The sequence below is a fragment of the Neodiprion virginianus genome, chromosome 5 (assembly GCF_021901495.1).
Source record: "Neodiprion virginianus isolate iyNeoVirg1 chromosome 5, iyNeoVirg1.1, whole genome shotgun sequence".
Classification (NCBI taxonomy): Eukaryota; Metazoa; Arthropoda; class Insecta; order Hymenoptera; family Diprionidae; genus Neodiprion; species Neodiprion virginianus.
Window position 1 is genome coordinate 9,518,672 of NC_060881.1, and position 24,186 is coordinate 9,542,857.

At 35.4% G+C, this 24,186-nt stretch overlaps 3 protein-coding genes across 12 annotated transcripts in view; 1 reads left to right on the plus strand and 2 right to left on the minus strand.

Moving 5' to 3' along the window:
* Positions 1 to 577: 577 nt before the first annotated feature.
* LOC124304790 (E3 ubiquitin-protein ligase RNF34) lies at positions 578 to 4,673 on the minus strand. Of its 5 annotated transcripts, XM_046763441.1 has the most exons (7): positions 4,273 to 4,665; positions 3,562 to 3,754; positions 3,189 to 3,456; positions 2,729 to 3,026; positions 2,407 to 2,587; positions 1,919 to 2,107; positions 578 to 843 (listed from the first exon to the last, which is right to left on the minus strand). In XM_046763441.1, exons 1-6 carry the CDS (start codon positions 4,318 to 4,320, stop codon positions 1,932 to 1,934), a joined length of 1,164 nt encoding a protein of 387 aa, XP_046619397.1. In that variant the 5' UTR covers positions 4,321 to 4,665; the 3' UTR covers positions 578 to 843; positions 1,919 to 1,931. The 5 variants fall into 5 exon arrangements, with proteins under 5 accessions (XP_046619397.1, XP_046619396.1, XP_046619398.1 ...); XM_046763440.1 differs by having other exon boundaries at positions 578 to 2,107; positions 4,273 to 4,664; XM_046763442.1 differs by lacking the exons at positions 578 to 843; positions 1,919 to 2,107 and having other exon boundaries at positions 2,124 to 2,587; positions 3,189 to 3,251; positions 3,360 to 3,456; positions 4,273 to 4,673.
* A 1,765-nt stretch (positions 4,674 to 6,438) lies between these two features.
* Positions 6,439 to 9,553, plus strand: LOC124304800 (X-box-binding protein 1). The gene is made up of 3 exons (XM_046763473.1): positions 6,439 to 6,887; positions 7,347 to 7,850; positions 8,456 to 9,553. Exons 1-3 carry the CDS (start codon positions 6,634 to 6,636, stop codon positions 8,556 to 8,558), a joined length of 861 nt encoding a protein of 286 aa, XP_046619429.1. The 5' UTR covers positions 6,439 to 6,633; the 3' UTR covers positions 8,559 to 9,553.
* The window catches only part of LOC124304784 (leupaxin), a 48,230-nt gene continuing 33,588 nt past the window's right edge, over positions 9,545 to 24,186 (minus strand). For 5 of the 6 annotated variants that reach the window (XM_046763424.1, XM_046763422.1, XM_046763425.1 and 2 more), the window contains exons 3-10: positions 17,452 to 17,629; positions 16,114 to 16,246; positions 15,619 to 15,823; positions 14,110 to 14,424; positions 13,841 to 14,014; positions 13,531 to 13,761; positions 11,013 to 11,133; positions 9,545 to 10,933 (exon numbers count right to left, since the gene is read on the minus strand). In XM_046763424.1, the coding sequence (XP_046619380.1) occupies positions 10,788 to 10,933; positions 11,013 to 11,133; positions 13,531 to 13,761; positions 13,841 to 14,014; positions 14,110 to 14,424; positions 15,619 to 15,823; positions 16,114 to 16,246; positions 17,452 to 17,629 (1,503 nt within the window). In that variant the 3' untranslated portion in view covers positions 9,545 to 10,787. Of the gene's footprint in view, positions 10,934 to 11,012; positions 11,134 to 12,657; positions 13,409 to 13,530; positions 13,762 to 13,840; positions 14,015 to 14,109; positions 14,425 to 15,618; positions 15,824 to 16,113; positions 16,247 to 17,451; positions 17,630 to 24,186 lie in introns of those variants that run through there. The other variant, XM_046763426.1, reaches the window with a different exon arrangement.

The window sequence follows — 24,186 nt, forward strand, 5'->3', positions numbered from 1 at the left end:
CTTGAGCGCAGAAACTACGCAGCGCTTGTCCTGGAACTCGAGTTACACGAGGAAGCAGACCCGGAGCGCAGGATCCAGGAGGTAGAGAACCCGTTACACTAAATCTGCGGAGCGCGATTCTCACACGTCTTCTCTACTGCGCGGTTGTTTCCAGACTGAGGAATTCAGCTAGCTGATTTTCGTCGTCGTCGATTACTATAGTCAAGAGAAAAAAATTTGGGTGACGTCACTTTCTGAATATCTGAACATCCGAACATCTAAACTCTAGTTTTGAACTTTAATACAATTAACGTCAGGCCTGAATATGATTGGCTGTAAAACGAGCATCGATCGAAAGACTGGGTACCAAGGCTGTGCTGGCCATCCTGAGTAAAAAAAAAAGATTGAAATTCGATCTGTTTTCGGAACGCCAAAGGTATGGATACCCCTTAGAGTATTTTACTATAGATGGTGTAAATGGATAACCGTAGTTCCAAAACCAGCATTTAATTTTGAATTTTTATCCTCAATTGCTGTCTTTCATCTAACACGTGAGTCAGGATTACAACGATAGCTTATTCAAAATTAATTACATTCATATGCTTATAAGAATATATTTGCATAAGATAATTGAAATCAATACATTTGGTAAAGTGCTTGTACTTGTTCTAAAAAGTAGCCACCGTTTTGTTGGCAATGAATCGGCAGGATTATACGTATTTCATATATTCAGCATAACCATACTCACATTATCGCAAAAATGCTATTCCTAATTACCATGAGCAAAATACTTAATAATTCTTCGAATTTAGAATTCCATTTGATCCAGAAATATTCCAGATACGGTCAACTGCAAGTACTTTTCTGGAATATAGCGAATAAGCATGACACAATCTGTGATACAGATTTTAAGATATATATTTTTTCATTTAACTAACGCCGTTCCCTTTGGTCGTAAGTGAATCTCTAGTGCACAGCTTTTTTATTCAAAAAATCATAAAAACATTCTAAATCCAAGTGAATAATAATAATTAGATGATAGCATAGAGGTTCTGTTCAATTATGAAGAACGTTAAAACTTATTCTAAGACAATTGTAATGTGGGCTAGAAAATTATATTTGCAGTCCCTCGTGTGTTTCTCATAAGAAAATTTTCAACACGACGATTCATAAGATACATTAAATTCATATTTTACGTAAAACCTTTCTCCACAGCGGATAATATCTTACACTTCAAGCTGACAGTAATATTCGGGATACGGTCACTACCCATCGATATTGATTATCTTGGGCACATTGTGATTTATTTTACACTACCTACTTCTGTACAAATATGTAGACTGAATTTGTTAAGATAAAATCGTTGTAAATTTATTAACTCCTATACCAATAAGGTCTCAATAAGGCAAGGAAATTTTAGTGTAAATAATTATTTAAAATATATAACATAGCGAGGTATATGAATCAGCTGTGCTGAATATTCCCATACCTTACCATTGTATTTTAATTTTTCTGATGGAATAATAAAAGATTATCCGTTAATTTTGAGTACGATTTCTCTTTAAATTGAATGGCTCCATAAGGTAATTTTTGAGTTACAAATATGAAGGGGACAAACAATAAATCATTGTATTGAAACGAATAAAATAAATGCTAGTTTAGACATAGGAATGATGATTTTTTGTTTCCTATACACGTATAAACAGTATAAAGTAAGATATCAAGCACTGCTGATCTGAATGTTGATCAATATTTACGACTTTATCATTATAGCTTGACTAAACACGGATAGATTCTTATTTTCTGTACAAACATTTCTTCTAATGAATTAACAACAAGTGGCGTTGTAAGTTGATTGGAGACATAGTGATACTCAATAAAAAATTGCTACCGAATCTCTAGTATATGTAGTACTATAAAACGTTTAATAATAAATTACCATCACGTAATTTTCAGGGCATGAAAGTTCGTACAACACGAATCACGTACTGTCTGCAAATTGGACATTCTGACAGCTGTTTTCCACAGTTGAGGCATGTTGCCATATGACCACATTCAAGCATTACACATTCGATGGGAGCATCCATGCATATTTTACATATGTCTTTAAATGGTAATTTTTCCAGATCTGTGAATGAATATTATTCAATTAAAGGATCAATTTTAATTTATTTGCACGATTAGTTTTGATCCACGATTGAGTTATTCTTATGAAAAACCTTATTTATGCAAAACTAAAAGATCACTTTTTAATATATGTACGTCTGCCCGTAGTGTAAAGTCTGATATACCTTAAAATTAAATTGTCTTGCATTTTTAATGAATTACTAAAAACACATTTCATAACCATACGGGACTGAATTTTTGTTGCTCCATAATTGCCCCTCAGATTTAAGGATAAATCCGAATCTTTAAAGGTTTCCTTACCCTCTCTAGATTTAACGTGGTGATGCCAGAGTCCTGAAGCTTTTTCCAATAATTCACCTCGCTCGATACAGCCTTTGTAATCAACTCTGTTTGTACTTAGCAAGTCTTTCAGTTGCTTTACATTCAAAGCTTCAAGTTCAGCTATGTCAGTTATATCGGATAACTTAACTGCGCCTGTGTGCTAAAGAAAAAAATATAGATATATTATGCGAATACAAATATTGATGGTAAAAACTGCCTAAACTTTCAGTAAACTTAATTCAGACATAATATTTTATTATCGGATAGCAACTAAGTGAAGTTTGGAGAGCGATCAACTTACGCTGTACAATTCCTTGACCATATCAGCGCGTTTCTCAAGATCAGCAGCAGCGTTTTCATCATGTTCAGTAATTAGAGGTTCTGGCCCACTAGCTTGACTATTTTCACTATCAGAGAGCTCTTCGATTTCAATGTTTCTAGGTGATACACCAACGGATGTTGCATTTTCTGTCTCCGGACAGCTAATGATTGGTGTTGCCTCCTCACTTGATGTCTGTGCATTCTGTCTAGTTTGGCTATCATTGCTATTAGATGGACTAGGTCTTGGATTTGGTACAGAATTGGAATGATTGAAGGAACTGTATTGAAGGAAAGAAAGAAAAGTAAAAATGATTAAATAGTGTTAAATATTGTTCGATCAGTTCTGTCCTCTCTCCTGATAAGTTGGCGGTAATTTGGTCATTGATGCAGCATCAATTAACATTGAGCAGCTAATGAATTTTACTCTAGGGTAGTCTTACCTGCTTAAAGTAGGTTCGTTGTCTCTTTGAGTCTGACTTGGATATTCTTGGGGCCTATTCGTCCTAGAATTAGTTGGTGCATTATTTGTAAAGCTTTGTGGCCTTGATGTACTGCTGAGTAGGTCTGCAGCACCAATAGTTGAAGCGAATTCGCGAAAGATATGCATATACCGATTATCCTCAGGATTGGACCCTGTTCTCTGATTGCTTGAGGCGCTGTCAGTCGCGTTTGCATGCTGTATAATAAGATTAACTAAATCTTCTTTTTCTAAAAGCAAATGACCAAAAACAGAGTGTGTGAACAAAGTTAATGCATTAGTTTTCACAAGCAGTAAAAACATTTTCCAAAGTCATTAAAGATGAATTTTCTCACCAACGCAGCCTCGAGTTGAAATTTTCTTGGCCATTAAATAGCGATGCAAATCTTTCGATCGCATTTCGAGTAAATTACTTCGTATCACAGGCCTTTGGGATAAAAGACGACATTTCTCACAGTTTAATCTCCTGTCCGCGGATCTTGTCATACAATTTGTGCAGTAGTAACGTAAGCAGTCAGTACATTGTTTCTGGAAATTGAATCAATTAAAAGGAAATGTAAAAGTCATCCTGGCTGATGTAGAACCCTCAACTTCCTATAAAATATTCAAACTATCTAAATTGACAGTTGTACTTTTTTTATCATGCATGACTTTGACCCGTCGCTGATAATCATTCTTCAGGTGGCCTGAGAATTGCAAATATTTATTGCAAAATTTTCTAGCTTCTACATTGCAGCAGGCGTATGCTTGTTGTGGAGTAGATATAAAAGGAAAAAAAACATTTTACATTCGACAGATACCTACACGCAATAACAATTGCCGCTTCGGTAGTATCAAAATTTGGTTGTCAGTTGAAGTTTCGGGAGAAATTGTGCATTAACGAAAATAGCAATTGTTTATATCGACGAATGATATTCTTCTGCATTCGTGTATTCCCGGTATTGAAGTTTATTACATGAATACGGGATTATAGAAGGTTATGTTTAATCGTTATTATTATTTGATTGGAACAGTATTAATTCAATATTGACGCAATATGTACTTACTTTTCTTTTGAATAAATTGAATTTTGTAGCACACCCTTCACAAGCCATTTTTCAGAAGGTTCCCTTCATATAAAGTACGGAACATCTAACGTAAATTGTAATATTCTAGGTTACGATCAAAGTCCTAACTTCGATGACCGAATGCCAGTTATTTGCACGCATAAAAAAGTTCCTCACTTTAGAATCCGTGTAGTATGAGTATTCAACACAGCTCGTGAACATTTACCTTGTAAATAATTTTGACCATGACATTTCTTTCTTCAATATACTTACGATATACCATACATACTATACAATATGTTTTTTTTAATTTTGTTAACGCTATTTCAACAGTCAATATCAAATACGATCCGCCTATGTGACGATGTATATATGTATGTATGCGTATAGCTATCGCATGCGGATGCACCCATCGAGCTTACATAGGTATGTTACATACATACGTAAGTACATACTTGTAACAAGGATAAAAAATATTCGCTAAGAAAATCATACCGTCTTATAATTCTCGAATACACGCTGCTATCGCAGCCGGATGTGTTGAGCACTGATTATATTAGTGGTATGGAGTGAATATACTTATGTAGAGTATATTCGAAAAATGGTTAAAACAAGATTTATACAGATATAACGGATCGATGAAAAAGTTTTTTGTTTTTGACCCACAATTTGATTCGAAAACCTATTACAGTTGATTTATGGAGTATTCGTTTGCTAGTGAAATACACTATTAGAATTGATCAATTAATTGAAGTTTGAACGACAGTAACCCAAATGGTATTGCCAGATGGAATAAGCTTTTGGATTTCCGTACTATTTGAGATATACGCCTTTATACTAACATTTGAAATAATGATGTGGTTTTTTCAAAATTATTAAGAGGATGCCTTGATCGATTTCGACATTTTCGTATGTATCTCCAAATATCGAAGTCCACGTATCTCAAACGCGAAAAAGGCTTAACAACTCCAATCTATACGCAATTTTGAACAAAAACACTCCAATACATTTACCTTATTTGACGTAGAAATAAAGAAATGGCACGGATACTACGAAATCGCAATAGTAAATTCGTAGAATTCATGCCATTTCTTTATTTCTGTGCTGGATGAAAAGCTTTGAAGTGTTTTTGTAGCTCTTTGTCTCGTTTGAGATGTTACGTGGACTTCGATATTTAGAGATATATACATCAACTTCGAAATTGACCAGGACACTCGTTTAGCAGTCAACGTTATTGAATAAAATGTCTCAAAGGATAACAATCCTGGCTTCTAATTCTCGTCCAATAACGGAAAAAGATTATTTTAATCGAAAAGAATCTTAGTTCAAATTTAAATATAGTGACAATTTTTGAATTTTTACTTTTAGAATTGTAGGCCGACAATTATACCTATTTACGCACAAGTCATTCATGGATATTTTTATATCTACACTAATATTATAAAGAGGAAAGATTTGATTTTTTGTTTGTTTGTTTGTTTGTTTGTTTGAAATGAATGGGCTCCGAAACTACTGGACCGATTTAAAAAATTCTTTCACCGTTGGCAAGCTACACTATTCCCGAGTGACATAGGCTATGTTTCATTTTCAAAAAAATTAGGGATGCTTACTAAAACTTGAATAATCTAACCCAAGTTGTAAAAAAATAAACAAAAAACTTCCTTCGATCGCGTGCGCTGCGAAAACTATTAATGATAGAATAAAATGATGTATTACAATTTTTCAGGACAACTCACTGTAAACATTGTGTATTTTCTTTTATTATATTATTATGTGCCCGTGCGAAGCCGGGATGGGCTGCTAGTGTAGAAATAAATATTCAATTCATGAGCGTGGATAAGTTCGTATTGGTTCCGGAAGAAAACCGTAGAGATATGACCACTGAAATATGGATGTGACAATAGCTGCAAAGTATAGAGTTTGATAGTTTTTGTTGTTTTATAGTTTGTGGGTGGAAGGGGGCACCATGCCAACCATGTCAACCTTACGGTTAGACGATTGGTGGCAGCTTTTAAGTGTGTCCATGACGTCATTGGTTACTCGGTAACGTTCGACGAATCAAAAATGACCACATACGAGTTCCCCGCGCTAAAGCCAATCGGAATCCAACGGTACGTTGATACGTCTTCTCGTACATTCTACCCGCTGGACTCTTGTGCAATCTGTTGCAGATAGTTGAATTTTTGCATCAGCCCGAGAAAGTTTAGCGTAGGTCGTAGCTTTCTTCATCGTATCGTGTAATGTGCGAACGACATTTACCGCCTGACATCACGAGAGTGCTGACACGAAGGTGTGGCGAAGACTGCTGATAATACCGATTTGTTATTATTTTAAACCTTGCTCTCGTATCAATGGCAGAATATGAGCGTGTTGAAAAGTATCATTATAACTGTGCCTAAGGGTCTGTCAAAGACTCCGGGTTTTTCAACGCAAAAATTAAATTTTACAACGTCCCTGCTCACCGAGAATAACGCGAATAAGATCAACAATCGGAAAATGTCTACTACCGAGGATGACGCAGCGTTAGACGGTTCCATTATTGAACAAGAAATTTGTTTTCGTGGAAAGAAACGACGTCTCGATCATCTTACATGGGAAGAAAAAATTCAACGAAAGTAAGAAACAAATTTCATTACATTCTAGTAGCAAAAACTTTACTTATCCATGTTGCGTATTTCGAATTTAATTAATTCTTTCCGATTCTCTTTAGCTTCTCTCATAATCTGAAATTGCTGAATTTGTTATTCGTTGAGGATCATTCATACTTTTTATGGAATGGTACTCTTTCCTTTAGAGATCCAATACCATTGAAACATGATGCAGTGGTAAAAGTTATGGAGTGCATCGTCGTATTTAATTATCAGGCTCGTTCGATACCATATGTTTCATTGTAATTTACTCAACGCGATAAAATAAACACCTGATAGCTTGCAAAAATCGTCCGTACATTGATATTTGCACAATTTACCTACAGAGTTGATACGTTTACTATGTTTTCATTGGCACATTGATAGTTAGTAACATACACTGGCACTAGCATTAACAAAATTCCCATTGTTACTTGTTTATTACAGAAAGTTGAAGAACAGAGTAGCAGCTCAAACATCCCGCGATCGTAAAAGAGCAAAGCTTGATGAGCTTGAAGAAACAGTAAGAGTTCTCAGAGATAGAAACGAAACCCTTGCCCAAGAGTGTTCGGCATTAAAGTCGCAGAATGAGGTGCTTACAGTTGAAAATACTTCACTGAGGAGAGACTTAGAGTCGAGAACAACCACAGGAGAACAGCACTGTTCAAAGTGTCAGAGCAGTGTCAGTTGTGTTGCCCCCATGCAGGGATCTGCAGTATCCCCCAAATACCCTCTGCCGCAGGGTGGGGCAACCGAACTGGCACCAGTTCTGACCCTGACACAACCAGCCGCAACCCTGTGGAGGATTCTGACCCTCTACCTCCTCTCGAAGAATTGTTTGCAGACCTCCAAGGAGACGATTACATCGAGAGACTTGAAGAACTGGCCGAAAGCCTTCTGCGAGAGGTTACCGCCGAAGTGGAAGCAAATGCTAATCAATCAAGTGAACAAGTGAGTAATCGGTTGATTGCTTCAATACTATCAAACGATGATATGCATATAAGTTCAGGCAAATTTTTATCTATTGTCCAGGGCTTATCACTTTTGATAGATAACATGCACTAGTCAGAAATTTTGCTAAACTATTAGTGCCTTGTTTACTGTAGTGAAATCTCATGTAATTCTATATAGCTCCTTAAATTGCTTGTATATGCAACCTTATTGGAGATCCCTGAAAAATGAATGACTAAAAGTTATTGTATATCTTACAAATTCAATGTAAAATCCATCATAATTGCATGCTACTGAATGAAATTTAATTTCAATATTACACAACGATAATAATTTGGATTTGGAGTGAACAAATATATTTTGTGTAATCTTAAAAGCCACATCAAATTCCGTAGTAAAAGTACTGGGACAAAATGAAATCTTAACGTACGTGCGAAATGTTACCAAAGTGATTATTCCTGGAGATTGTATTGTTATTTGATAACTCTCTGCCTTGGGGAATGTAAAGCCTACTGGTGAATTTATATGCGTATACATTGAATATGTGTATGTATGAACCCTCAGTGGTTTCTCGACTAATTATATAAAATTAATATCTCTTGAAGGTCAACCTCGCAAGGGATGCCCCCCAAGAATCTAGCGATACAACAAGAGTGGTGGGGCAGGCATCAGAAAATGTGGAAGCCGATAGAACTGGTCGAAGCATAGATGAAGCCTCTTCCACACCTGTTCAATATTCTGGCCCAAGCACAACTACTACATTTTGTACTCGCACGCATGATGACACTGTCAATCCCACACATTACGAAAATTACGTTAAAGTTAAGGAAGAGCCAAATATAAATGACATGGATACAGTCTACGGTACTTACGACGAATCAACCAATTGCATAACAATTATATATCCAGGAGATGACAAGGATGGTATTGAAATTCAAGAAAGCGTCCAAGAAGTAACATCAGAAGTTATACACCCCGAAAAAGATTCAACATATTTTAGGCCCAGCCATTCGTTTGGTGGTCATTTATCGCCCCCTTACATGTCTGCAGATTCTATGTCTCCAGCAAGTCTTCATTCTGATGATATAGACATGGGGGAACCCTTAAACAAATTAGATCCAAATTTATCAGACGGGGGATATGAGTCTCATGGATCTCCAAATACAGAAACAATTAATTCCAATACTACGGCAGCCCTCACAGACCTCTGGCACGAAAGCTTTTCCGAATTATTTCCAAGTTTAGCATGAAATCGTGTGCTGCAGGCTGCAAGGCACTGAAGTACTGACTGCATCTGACTCATATCTGTGATATAAAATAATTTAATTTGTAGCGCAATTGGGACAAATTATGTTGACTTTGTAGATATTCTCTCATCATGGCATTAATAGTTTTTCTAATATTAATTTTAGTATTAAACTGTACATATGTGTACATCACACAATCGTGTTGCGTGTAAATAACTCAATATTTATCATCTTTGGCATCTTTGTACGCGGTGTGTTTAAAAATGTACCTAGGTATTTAAACCATGTCATTTTTATTAATAGCACTTTATGGTGTCTTAATATTATTATTATTATGTAAATTAAATGTTTATTAACTAATTTTCATTACTTGTAACTTGTCAACTACGCGTATTATGTAAAATGCAATATGTTGAGCAAAGGTGCGCAGAATAAATGCTGATCACGGTCATGTAAGTTTTTTTTGTTATTAAATCTCACATACTATATCAATAGATATCTAATGATGTTACTAAATAGTGTATACTCATAAATATATGTATAATTACAATTTGGTGGTAAAAAAACGGGTAAAATTCGTATAATGATCATCTCGCTGTAGAAATTATTGAAGATGTAACAATTTATTACCACACGATTTACATGGAAGAACTGGAGTATTGGTGCAAACTTTAACGAGTACGGAAAAATGTTTTTTGTGATTGGGTTGCACATAGAAAAAGAAACTTGAGTTATAATCAAAATAACAAAGATCATGTACCGTATCTTATTCCTGAATTTTACGTTTACGATTTGAATTGCTCAAAATGAATCTAGTATACAATTTCTTAATCTATTTATTTCATTCCTTTATCCTAACCTGGATTAGTTAACAAGTTAATGCGATCTCGTAATACCCAACAGTACACAACATTTTCAGACGAAGTTAATCAGAAAGATTTAATATCTATATGCAGATATATGCTTTTTGCTATAAAAAACAAAGCAAATCAATAAAGATAGAAATAATAATAATTAGTTATAAATCCAAGAAAAGAAATAGAATGCTAATCAAACCGTTCATAAACTTATTAACTGTACATAAATTTACGTAAATATATATACATATATGCCTACAACAGTAATTCATAGTCGTATATGTAATATAAACTTTGAAAAGAAGGGGTTCCGCTGTAATATAATATTAGCAAAAGGCATCAAAATTTACACGTTCTACTGCAGTGGTTGGAGAGAAAAACATGCAGCGCTCTAAATTCAAATACTTTCAGTGACGTGATTAGTAGTATCATAATAATAATATATCAGTTAGTTATTACTACACCAGCCAGAGCTATAATAATGCAGTACCTCTACTTGTATTAAAATGTTACACAATTATTACAATCAGCTACTGCAGGAGTTGCCAAATATAAAAACTGTATATCAAATGGTAAAATTATTCTGAAGGTGAGCCTTGTCTCGTGGTTACATATAACTGAATGTTTGAATAAAATTGTGTTATCCTTGTACGTAATGCATATTCGTCCACCTGTATGACGAATATAAAATATTACGATAGTATACATATCAAAGATAAAAGACAACTCCTTAGTTTGCTTTTTATGTGGGATAGTCTATCCTGTAGAAGAACATAATGTATGCATGCGTACATGTTATGTGTGTATACATTTTGTATGTTATTAAATTATTTTTAACCGAACAACTTATCAAAGCAGCCATGGCAGTATGGTTTGTCATTTTGTTCTTTGAAGGTTCCTTTATTCAATTGCTTCAGGCAAAACGCGCACACAAAGTGTTCAGGATGGAATTTTCGGAACATCGCAGTTATGCAGCGACCTGGAATCGATAGAACAAAAGAAATTAAAATCCTTTTAGATTAGTATGGGCGCTGATATGAAAATAGGGAAAGATCTACCAGTAATGGGCTTATGGCACCCAGCACATAGCGATCCTCGTTTTGCGTGATAATGAGTTTCGCAGTAAGGTAATCCTTCGTGATCGAAAAATGATCCTCCATGAAACGGTTGTCTACAGTCCTGTAACAAGGCATCGAATTATTTGTAACTGATGTTCCGTTTTTTATTGCTTGAATGAATCACTCATCAACTAATTATAAAATTTTCATCAATTCAAATGTTACCAGTACAATTTTTTGAGTACCCGTATATATTATTTTTATATATTACAGCTGTGTTTGCCATTCTGCTAATTACTGCGGTAGACTAACTGTGAATCAGCCTCTCTGGGCTTATTCCGGAAGACTGCTATTTGCTAGTCCAAACTAATGAAAGCTCAGATAGAGACAAAAGTTCAATCTACAAGCAGGTATCTCGTGATTATTATAAAGCATCACTTCTGAAATTATTTCGTTTGGATTAAAATGTTGGCTGAATGGTGCACTTTGCTAAACTCCAAACTGAAACGCCTACATAGGTTGAAGTAAAAGCAGTTTTTCCAGGATGTGGATTGCATCAATTTCTGGGACCTTTGAAATTTTTAAGAATTGTTGAAAATGAAGCTTCTTCAGGAAAAACCATTAGAGATGCATAAAACCAACTTTCTTTTATCTTCTTTGAAGCATAAAATCAATTTTCAGTTTCCAATATTTGTTTCACCGTTTTCTAAAACTGTCAAATTAGATATGAGAAAATTATATTTGAGTGATACTATTAGTTTAGTTTGAAGAGGCATAATACTCGAACCAAATTCTAACACGAATAAATAGAACTGCGTTTGCTTTAAGTGTATCCAACTACGTGAGACAACTTTCCAAAGATTTAGACTTTTTATCTCTTTATAATACTTCAAAAATCCTGAAAATTATTTTTGTAAAATTGCATTTTCGAGAAATTACTGTTATGTTCATCGATATGCCAAAAATGCACCTATTAAAGAAATAAAAAAAACTATTTACAAAGAACGTGTGAATACTTTTTAATATATAAACTGACGATTCAGAACGATGACAGAGAAAACGTCAGGTGCATGAAATTTTGTACTCTATTAAGCGCATTTCGTTCAGTGTGGACATTGTACTCAGAATTCGTGTAATAAAAATAAATTCTCTTATTTTCCTGAAGCCAACAAAGTATGTAACAGGCGTGTGAAGACGTGACAAAACATAAAAATAGTATGTTCACATTATGAAATACAAACAATTTCCAGACTCATGAATGTATATCCAAGCGATCTAAATATAGCGACAACTCAATATGCTTGGCCAGAGACCAAAAACTATTGGCAGCAAACTACCCAAAGTGTCTTCGCTCTTCAGCCTATATTTTATTCAATCAGTTATCTCCAACAAGTTGACAACGGTCATCTCTGAACAGGTGCATGCACATGGGTAATTTGACCACAGAATCCTTGTAGTTACATGAATTTTGGTCAAATCGTATAAAATACTACAACATGCTTCCTGCTTATGCAACATTGACCTAGGCATATTTGACATTGCATTGCTGCTTTGCATTTGCAGCTTCATTATCGATTTCGGTGTTCAATCTGTAAAAACAATCCTAATAAGGATTTTCTGTACCTGCCAAAATTCGAACCTTTTAACCTTTCGCAATACATGGCACACTCAAGCTTATGATTAGGTCATGTACAGAAATGGACTCTGATGAATTTGGAATTGGACTGAACTCGTGTCGGCGATATATGACACGAGACGTAACGAGAGTCCACTTGGCTGCTCTGACCTCTAGTGTAGTGTGTGCTTGTTTGTTTTTTTTTTATTTTTTTTTTTTTATTATGTTTGTTTTAACATTTTTTATGTTTATTCATAGTTTTGTTTTATACAGTACAAACAATCTCATAATGACAATTATTTACCATATAGGATAATTTAAGAGAATGCAGCAAATGAATGTATTATGCAGATTTTTTTCTCAATTACTCAATGCATCAGAGTATCGTTATATAATGATTTTGGCTTATTTGTAAGAGTATCCTAAGCTTGAGTTGTGTGTGCATGTGTTGTGATCAGTGACTAGACCAAAGCGGAGGGTGCAACGATGCTGCAGATTGAATCGTACCTAAACGAAGGTCATCACCTATTTTGGCTGTTCAGGGTTTCAGGGGGACTCCGCATTAGTGGAGTCAAGGGCATATGGGGCCATAGGGGGTGAGCATTGCATATCATTTAATTGGTGATGACCAGCGTTAAGGAAAAAGAGCAAATCTGCGCTAGACTTATGCCTCTTCTTCCTCTTCTTCTTCCTCGTCTTCATCTACTCCAACGCACTTTGGGCATACTGGCTTTCCTTCCATCGCATAGAAGGATTTACCAGAAACTGGTTTCTTGCAATCCTGGAATAATCAATTATACAAAACAACGGAACAAACTCGTTTCCAAAATACCACCTGATCTTGTACCTGAAATTATGAAAACATTTGCGAGGATAAAAGTTGTCCAGTGAGATCAAACCTACCCTGCAGACAAAGCAGTCTGGATGCCACTGGCTGTTGAGAGCGGAGATATAATTTTCCATTATCGCGCGATTACATCCACCACATTTGGGTGCAAACATGTCGAAGTAATCTTCGCGGCAATAAGGTTTACCGTCGCGTTCATGGAAACCGTCTTCCCCAAACTGTTTGCCACACTGAGCGCAGAAAAAGTGCTCTGTATGCCACGTTTTCTCCAACGCAGTTACGCATTTCTAGATCAGAGAAATGAAGAAATTACGGTTTGCACTGAACGTATTTAGGAATTTTGTCAGCTATAAGACGAAATCTTACATCAAGAATTGGGCCATTACAGTAAGCACATCGAGGGGAGAATAAGTTGTGATAATCCGGCTCGCAGTAGGGGTGACCATCTCTCTCGAAAAAGTTACGAGTGCCCAACTCCTGGTTGCAATGGGTGCAAGTAAAGTGCTCCGGATGCCACGTCTTTCCAAGAGCAGTGATCACCTGTGCGTCAATACAAAAAAATTGGATAATTCCCGTTATTTTCCGTATTTTTTCCCAAGTTTAAATTTCTTTAAAATTAAGGTAGGCATTTCCACCTGTCCAACAATGGGCTTTTCGCACGCGTTGCAGCAACCCTTCTGAGTTGTATTTACTCCTTGACGACTCATGTCTGCCTGAAGGTTTCCTAGCATAGAATCTAACTGATTCTGTTTTATTTGAGTTGCAGCTTGGGCGTTATGACTCTCCCCGTGCTGTGGTTGGTAATGATGGGTAGTATGAGTCTCCGAAATATGGATCCTGGTCAGCGGTCCTTCTGCTGGCTGCGGACTCGGTGAGCTCTTGGTAGCTTTATTTGGTTTAGCGTACGGGGAGTCAGTCACCGTCTGATGTTGGTGAGTGCTACCATTAATCTGTAAAAACGAAGAAAACAATGTTTATCAGTCGTTTATTTCGAGCCACAAGAAATATCCACAAGTAAATTGCGAGTAACGGTGTTAACCAAATCTAGAGCAGAACGAATCTGGAAACTAGGCTGTTATGTGGGTGGTGGTTATTAATAGATATATGAGTCTTGTTAATGAGGTCAACTCTTCCTGCAGTATTCCAAGATTGTTTATCCGTAAACGTGGGGAATGTCAAACGATGCAATTAGTCTGATACGTCGAAGCCATAAGATAGGTATTGGTGTGATTAGGTAAAAGTGTAACGAAAGAAAAGTGGCAGAGACCCGCAGGAGATGTCGACCGGTGCGGACGAGCTTGCAAACTGGCAGAAAGCTTCGAGGAGATCGGTGGTTGACTACGACCCCCTCCCTCAATATTTTCCCCCACGCATTTGCCGAAAGAACAAGAAGATCAGAATAAGATGGGCAAACGGAGGGAAGAGAGGAGTGCAGACACTGAGCAATGGGGCTGCTTGGTGGATGGCGGAACGAAAGCTATTTCGGTAACCTGGGGAGCCAAGAATGGGCAGAGGCAACCTCCAAAACACAGGTTTCTGGTACCGCAGGGAATAGGCTTCACTGTCACTGCCGTGTTCCAGCAACACTCGGTAGAGAGGCTCTATGATAACACCACATGTGACGCGATATTTTTACGTATTTTGTGCCAAGTTCAACTGTATACCAGAGTGAATCTTTACACATTCAAAGTTTTTTTTGTTCTCTTTTCGCTGTTCTAATTTTTTTGTAATAGCGTATGCACAATGAAATTGCAACGTAACTGTCATCGATCGTTCCAAAAACTAAACGGATTTCAAAGATTTCATGTAATTCAACAGAACTTGATAAGGTTTCGTCAAGTTTCATCGAATTTCATCGAGATTAGACAGCGCTGCATGTTCATCATCAAGTCACAGCGATGTTTCAAAGCAAAAGAGTTTGTTAGTGAAACTACAATATTCCATATTACTAGTGTCAGTTATTTTAGTTTGTTTAGGTGATATTCTTGATGCATATTGTAAAATATTTCTTCAGGGTTCATGGGAATTCTCAATCCTTGTAATGCTTCAAAAGAGTGATGAAGATTGTATTTAATTTTGTCGAATATCGAAGTTGAACGGATTTTATTGGCTGCCATGAATGATAATTATAGATTTCTACTTACTTTAAACTCAGAAAGTGAGGCCATGAGGTCATCCAATTCCTTGGTGGCATTACTGGCTGCGTGTCCATTTGCTAAGCTTGGATTAGTCTCGGTCCTAGTAACCAAGGATTCTCGCTGATTTTGAGCATATCCTTCGTAGACGGGTTGTATCTCAGTTGATGTCTCTTGGATGGTAACGGTTACTTTACCATCTTGCGGATACTCGCTGTAGCAATTATTTAATTTTCGTATTTTCTAACTAGCCAATTGCATTATTTAAGTTGAGTGAGAAAATCATTAACGTAAACTGAATGATCATTTATTCATATAATAATTTTGAAATCAAATAGTATTCGAAGCACCATCCAATCGAATTACACTATGAAAACTATAGATACAGATAATCAATTTAGGCATGGTAATTGATAACTTGAGACTATTCGAATGTAAGACTGAAAAAGTATTGCAAGCAGAATTCACCAAACAAAATTGTTAGTCATAAATTCAAGAGCATACCCAGCAGGAACTGCAGTGCTTAGTTCTTCGAGAAGAGAATCTACCGTAGGTCGAGTTGTTGACAAGCTACTCGGTGAGCGTAACATTGGACTACTAGCACCTCCATTTAGTCGCCCAGTCGATCCTATGCTGTCTGAAATTATACAATGGAGATGGTGACATTCTCTGAATGCCGATAGAATGTCGTTGTGAGAATAATTATTTGAACTGTCACCAAGTCGTTGAACCTGTGTAATTAATTATTTGATCACTAACTGAGTCAGTATTTCCTCAAGATATATATGAATGTTTAGCAAAGAGTAGATGTAAAGATCTGCAGTGTTTAGACAAAGCGCAATATTAGCTTCCTCAATTTACTGTTAGTAAATTTTCTAATTTGGCATACGTTGATGCCAATCCTGAGAAGAACAGTCTATACTCCAAGGTCGACAGCGAATGACGTTGAAGCTACTTTAGAATAAATTCGACGCGGATAATAATGGCCCCAAAAATAGAGACAAGAGAAGTCACCTGTCACCACCGGATAACAGTTTATTTTACACATCTGACGCTGATTGGCATATGCAGAATATCATTCTGAAAATTTGAACTTCGCAACCAATTCCTAATCAGTAATCAATTCCATTTTATTACTTGTATTGTAAAAAAAACTTTCTTCCAAAAAACTCTGTGGTGATTTTTCTTAAAGATGTTTAGATCCATTTTTCTAATTTCTTCTACAATTCGTCTTTTTCTTGAAAAAATCACAACATTCTATATTCTGATTTGATATTGCATATTCTGCATTGTTCTGTAAATTTGTAGCAATACATTCCGAACTGGTTTGTAAATTTCTCAACTTTAAATTCACATCCAGTCAAACAGTGTAATAAACAAAAATACATATTTGAACAAAAACTAAGTTATCAATTAATTATTCGATTCAACTACAATTCACTTGATTCAAATAAAGTTCAATTGAATTAGGTGAATTTCATTTTGAGAAATAGGATAACAACATACTCAAGTCGATATTCTTAATAATTGAAATAATTGAGAATGAAAAAACGACTTCAATTAATTTGAGATTACAAGAAAGTAGAGTTTTAGAAAAATAAATAATTTAATTGGAAAATTTGTACGTAGAGTGACTCAGTATTAATTCTAATCTCAGATTGCTTCTGAAAAGATATTGCAAAGCGATGCATAAAAACATTTCGCCAGGGTCAATTGATGGTGAAATCTGTTCCCACGTTGATACACAAGTAAATTCTTGTTACTGGGACTTGAAAATGAGTTGGAGTTGGCAAAGCAAAGGAGAGACGGGGTGTACACGCACATTGAGTGTATGCATCATACCTCTTTCTTGAAGATGCGCATTATAGTGTGCATTGCTAAGATCCTGAAGCAGCGTATCCAGCTCTGAGAGATTATTGTTCAGAGATGGCATCTTTCCACCGTGTGCGGTCTGAGAATGAGGAACATTGCCAGATCTGGTTATCGATTCCTCGATCGCTTCGCGGTTCTGGTAAGTAGGCTGCAATGTAACGTGAATAAAAAAATTAACAATGACTTCTAGAAAAGCTGTTATCAGTTAGGAAAGTAAGAGGGTAGAAAAGGTCAGTTAACCAACATTTTTCACAACTTCTTCCTTCTTGCCAAAGATGACATCAGAAACTAGCCAAGTAAAATGCAGGTATTGTTTCAAAGACTTGCGGAAGTTTTAAAAAGACCTTGGAATATAATTATGTAAGGACTTTGAGTGCAGGTTGCATAGATGAAGGCATAAGAATAAAGTTGAAAGATAAAATCAGGAAAACATTTGCCAATAGGGAAGTGTTTATGCATTATAGACAAAAGAACCAACGGATGTGCTTCAATTAGATATGCCAACATAGGTACTATACCTCCATATGACGTAAATGTTTTTCATAGACTTAAAAGTGGAGCTGTGCAAGGTTTCTTTCAGCTGTGAAATAAATTCTCGTAATTTTTACCTAGCTCCAAGTTTTTAATCATATACAAAAATGGCGATCAACGATATGATTTCGTTCAGGTAAAAAATTACACCAAACTTGTCGAGCAATTTTTATAACATGAGTAATAACCATTATTTTCATATACGTGACCATTAATATTTTGCTACGAATCCAGACCCTGCATCATCATCATACAGTATGAACCTTGCACCCAAGTTTCTAGTTGTAACGCCATCATGCGATAAAAGTTATATTTTCACATGGCTTTGAAACGGTTAATGCGGCGTAGATTTATATGGTAGGTATATGATAATTTTATTTTCCGTAATAAAATGGTATAACACTACATCCGGTCGATGGAAACTGGGTTGCTGAGTTGTCAGGCCAAAAATATCCGACGCAAGCAACATGTCAGCAAACTAACCACATCGTTGAAGTATTAAGCCACGACCCGTTACGTGAGAAACGAAAATTTACGCAAAACTTGCAAAGAGAAAGACTCGCAGTTTCTTTCACAGTTGACCAAAAAGAGTGACGACCATTTTTATGGCACATCTGTTATTTGTGCAGAATTGTACAAAGACGAGGGAACGAGACCTGAATTTATATTTTAATTGTAAATTTTACAAAAAACGATACGAAAATTGAGCAGCCGAATGCTGATCTATGCGAATCAAAATTGAATTATTTACATCACACAAATATCAGATATCGCTGGAAACATATTTTAGCCGAAAATTTTTAAATAATTAATAGGAGAGAAACTGCCAACATTATAAAATTTCACAAAATGCTCTGGACCAGAACGAATGAAAACTTGAACGACTGCCAATTTATATAAATTACGTAAATTATCAGTCACAATTACTTACGATCCATCGAATTTTAAATAGAAGTCAATAAAATTGATAAAAATTATAAACAATATTGTTGAAAGATCGATTGTGGCTACAATTTTCGATCGAAACGATATACGTCAAATTTTTTACCGCGGTGAGCGTTTGAAAATAAATTTCAATCGCGGCGTTCTGCGAACTTGAATTTTATCGCATAATGTTGAACTTACGGGTATTGTGAAATATAGTGTATCAGATACGTAATGTATGTAGATTTACAAATAAGCTTTTGATCAATTGGGACGGATAGCAAATGAAATTACTCCGTAACCTTATGTGCAAATTTTCCTATGTGCCAAGTTCACTCTGCACTACCTGGTTTTTTGAGTATTACAGTTTACATAATAGGGTATGATTTAACTTAAAACTGTGAATTCAATACAAAACATAAAATGTTGTGAAACAAATCCGACATATGCAACTATCCTTTTTTTCAAATATATCACAGAGTTATATAAGAGCTCGATAACCTGAATTACGATATTCTGATGAAATAAAATCGGGAACAGTGACGTCATTAGTTTGGTTTTTTCCACACATTTTTAGACACTTTATATTGGTTGAAACCCAAGCGTGATCGAATTATCCAATTGGCCTAGGAAAAAATGATTTTAATTAACCGTAAGGAAGAAAATTCCTGGAATAGATCAGTTTCCCTAGTTTTTGTTATTGTTGTTTTATTATTTGGAAAATTATCGTTCAAACTATAATTAAGACTCAGTTTTTCCGGGCTCAGAAAGACACGCGTTGATAGCAAGAGCCGAGCAAAATATGAGACACTATACATAGGCCTAGCTGTGCAGGATCGTGATGATGAACCTAAAATAACATATACTACACATTATAAAGTGTATAAATTTGCAGAAAATACGGGTGAAAAAAAAACTGATATAAATCATTACATATTTCCCTGAATCAACCGCGGATGAAAAATAGATAGACAAACAAAAAGAAATCGGTTTCGATGATGAAAAGTACAAGATCGGGTGCTGCAGTATACTTAGATGTTCGTTTTTCCAGACGTTTATTGGGTCGAGTGTGGAGCTTGTTTTCGGCCCGATACAGTGCGGCATTTATTTATAGATATAATAATAGTTAATTATATCTTGGTGCCGCGTGTCGTGGTGGTGGGTGATCCACGGCACTTCAATCCTACACATTCGCCGCTCATTCCTGTTCTCTCAAACTTTGCACACGTTCAAAACCGTCACCGGGATTCTGATATACGTATATAGATGATACGTAACGCTATGGCTATATCTCCTCGTCTCTCATAAAATTCAAAAGTTTTTCGGCGTATGTTCGCTAATAACTCCAGAACTACTGTACGGATTTTGATTCTTTTTTTTTCTATGGATAGCTACAACGTCCGGCTATATTTTAGGTTACATTACGTTACAACCAGATAAATAGTTTTCGTGATATAACGATATTTGTCAGCAAAGTCGGAAAGCGATTACACACTGATGAGAACGCTTACTAAACTCTTACACGTAGAGGAAAGTTATGTGAAAGAGTTTTCAAGGTCGCGATGGTTTCTACAAAAAAAAAAATCCCTAGAACATATGGCTATGTCTTATAGTTTCGACACCAAAAACATTTGAAAACATCAACGAACGGAATCGCGACAGGCTGCGAGTGTATAATACAAATCAGTTTGAAGATTGTAATGTTATTGTAATGATACATCTTTAGAAAAAGTCGTTATTATGCAAATTCAGGATTACATGATATTTAGCAAACCGTTAAAACAGTAACAAGAAACTAAGACTTTATAAATTTAACTTCTTCAGTTATTCTAAAGGTGCCAAATAGTAATTTTTTGTTTCAACGTTTCCATACGTTAATGTTACCAACTTCAGTCTACCCGGGTGAAAATTTCTACTACTACGAAATTTTACGGAAATTCGAACATTTCGTATTATTTCCTACAAAATTGTAAATATGCATAGTTTTTCGTAACGAATTGTTAATTCTCTTTAAAAATTGTATTAGCTTGTAGATTTTTTATTGTAAAAATACAAATTTTCATCAAAATCTACAAGTTTTTATGAGAAACTATGCATAATTACAATCACTTGTACGAAAATTGTACGAGGTGTCCCAATTTCCTTGAAAATTCGTAGAAAATCGTAGAAATTATTTTCACCAGGGTCGTTAATACAACACACAACGTATGTAATACTGCACGTGGAATTTTTCCGCTTTTTCAAACCCCCCTCCCGCCCTTCGCGGGTTTTATTTTTCGTAATCCTATTTTCTTAAAAATTTTAAAGTCTGCAGTCTCCAGGCCTGACGCCACGCATGAATCGCTCCGAAAAGGAGGCGGCGGCAGTGGCATCAGACGGCGAAAATACACACACCGCCAGCCAAGAACGAAAAGCCTACGATTCGTTCTCATTCCTCGTTCGCGCGTAAATTCGATTTACAATGCCGTTTTTCTTATTCTTCGGACCTTTGTAAATATACTAGAAACACCGGAGTTTTTCGATACATATGTACAGACCTGTCCTCCGCAGTTCAACCTATAGTATTTTTATTGATCGCACCTTTCGTTAGAGTTCTTGCATCGAGAGATATTTCTATAGTTGATATTACTGTAGAGTTGTTAATTATTATCGTTTTTTATCACAAACGAAAAAAAATGATTCTGAATACGAAATGAAAATGAGTTTTGTGGCTATAACTAGAAAATCTAGTATATAATGTGTTAGCACAATTTTTGATTATCATCACTTGTACTATATTTTACATTCTACTTATACGTTGCGATGATTTGACGTCAATGCAACAATAAATAGCGGATGTTGAGGCCTCGTTTGATTGAAAAAATGTAGGAAACTAAATGAACAGATTCAATGTCGCAATAACCAGAAAACTTACACTAAATAGTTACTTGCATACCAAATTTTATTCTTCTAATTTAAACAATATTCAAACCGTTGTTGTAGCGACACTTATTTTACTCAACTTTCCAGTAATCGTAACAAATAAAATTTTGTTCAGTATGGGTAATTTGAAATTATCAATACCCAACGATTATTTTTGCAGTGTGTATGACGATGAAACTGTACGGAGATTTGTAGCTTCCGGCGAAAGAATCAACAGGAAAATTGATACATATGATATATATTTTATCTTAAATCGATGCCTGAAGGGAATTCTCAAATAAATAAATTATTTTCAACGCAAGGTGGTTTCATCGCAACACGAATTGGGAAAACAAACAAGTGTCAGTCAATTGATGCGAATGAGTGTCAAGGCTCTGCAGCAGCGAATACATACACGGAGCAACTGCTGCCGGGGTTCCAGTTTCAAAAATCCACACACGTATCTGCGTCTATTAATAATATCGACTTTTGGCCCCTACTCCGCGATACTCGGATATCTCACGTATATCTATGTATACTATGCCAAAGTTATAATATCTGCAAAAGTTCGAATTCTAGGCTACTTTTTTGTCGCGTAACTATAATGAAGCTTTGTGCGGATTGCTGTTATTTGCATACATCGGAATGTATGTCTTGTATTACATTTCCTCGAAATCTATGTATAACACGTTCATAGTATAACGTGGCGTTAATGGAGCTTTAAATTTACAGACACTTTTGAGTTTTTACAAAAATAGTAAAACAGTTATTTTCGAAATAGTTATATGATTCTACATTTTTATGCTGAAGTCAAATCTACCTTTTCTTCACACTTATCTATTCTTTAAAAAATAAAAACTGATCGTTGAGTACTTCAATCTTCGGATAAATTTTTTTTTTCAAATATAGAAACAAATGTTACTGATACTGAAGAAAAAATTGTAGTCATGATTCATTTGAGGCAGTATATAATATATTCAACAGGGGCATCATCGATTGGAGGAAAAACACCGAGACATTTCCTTTTCTTCCCTTGACGACTAGGCGACTTATGCGTAGAACTTCAACTATTTCGTGGTTACGTAATTTTTTAGATGATAGTATCTTATCCGTAATATACGATTACTTCAAGTATGAAAATTTTTTTAAGTATAAAAGAATTCTTATCAAAAATATTCGGATTGCAATCATAAATATAAAGATATTTAGAATAAGCTTGGTTTTTTTTAAATTAACGTTTTTGTGAACGGATGATAAAGTTGGAGCCAAAATTAAATTGAAGCTTCATTCAACATAGCTTCGAATTCGTATTATAATCGTTGTTAGTTGATAATTTATAATATGCGTAATTTAGATTATATCGTTGATTACTTTCTGTATGTGCAGGTACTTTAGCAGAGTTCAGCTGTGCGAGTCTCACGTTCGTCAATGTTGTTTTAAATTTTTCACGTCACAGTACCGGTCAAAATATCAACTTACAAACATGCGCATTCTCAACTGTTTATCGCAAAAACTTCGAAAAGATAGGAGTGTTTGAAAAGAACATGATTTTCTGGAACACAAAGGAAATTTTCATTCGAAAATTTAGCTCACGATCAGTGTTTATAACACAAGTAATCATGGGAGAAAGAACTTGCATGAGATTTTGTGCTTTCAAATTAAACTCAACATGTTACAGCCGAATCAGTAGAGATCATGCTTTTTTTTTTACCGCAAAGAGTAAAAATTCATTTCTTTCACTAGTCGGATTTTCGATTATTTACAGAGATTTTTACGCTTATATTCTCCAGAAATGGTACCTCAAGAACTTGATATCCAAAAATGTTTTCTTTGGATGGTTGAATTTCCGAAGCAAATACTGAAGAGGTATTACAGATATTGTAATAGAGTTCTGGATAAAAAGAACCCTCAAACATTACATACCAGTTTCCCCCTTGAATCTATGTTAACCTGAAGAAAAAAACAATATATAATGCATACGTATACGCTAATGGTAAGAGAGAGTAAAGAGCGTAGGTGAAGAATAGACTCGCGGAGCCAATTTTAGTTCCAAGTTTTCAACCACGGACGTTTCAGTGTCTAGTTCAAGGAGAATAAACGTTTTTCCGTACGTAAGAAGTAATGATAAGAAAGAAAAAAGAAAATGATACCAATAAGACGTGGATTCCACATTTTATAAATTTTGAAAGATTAATTCCAATTTCGTCGGCATTATTTTCCACTTAAGTTACAAATATTACGTACAAAGTACACAGCGTTGAAACTAACGTTTCTCGGTTGCCTTTATACGCAATCTACAACAGAAACTCTTGATAGAATGCAGGTGGTAATTTTGCCCTTTAAATAATC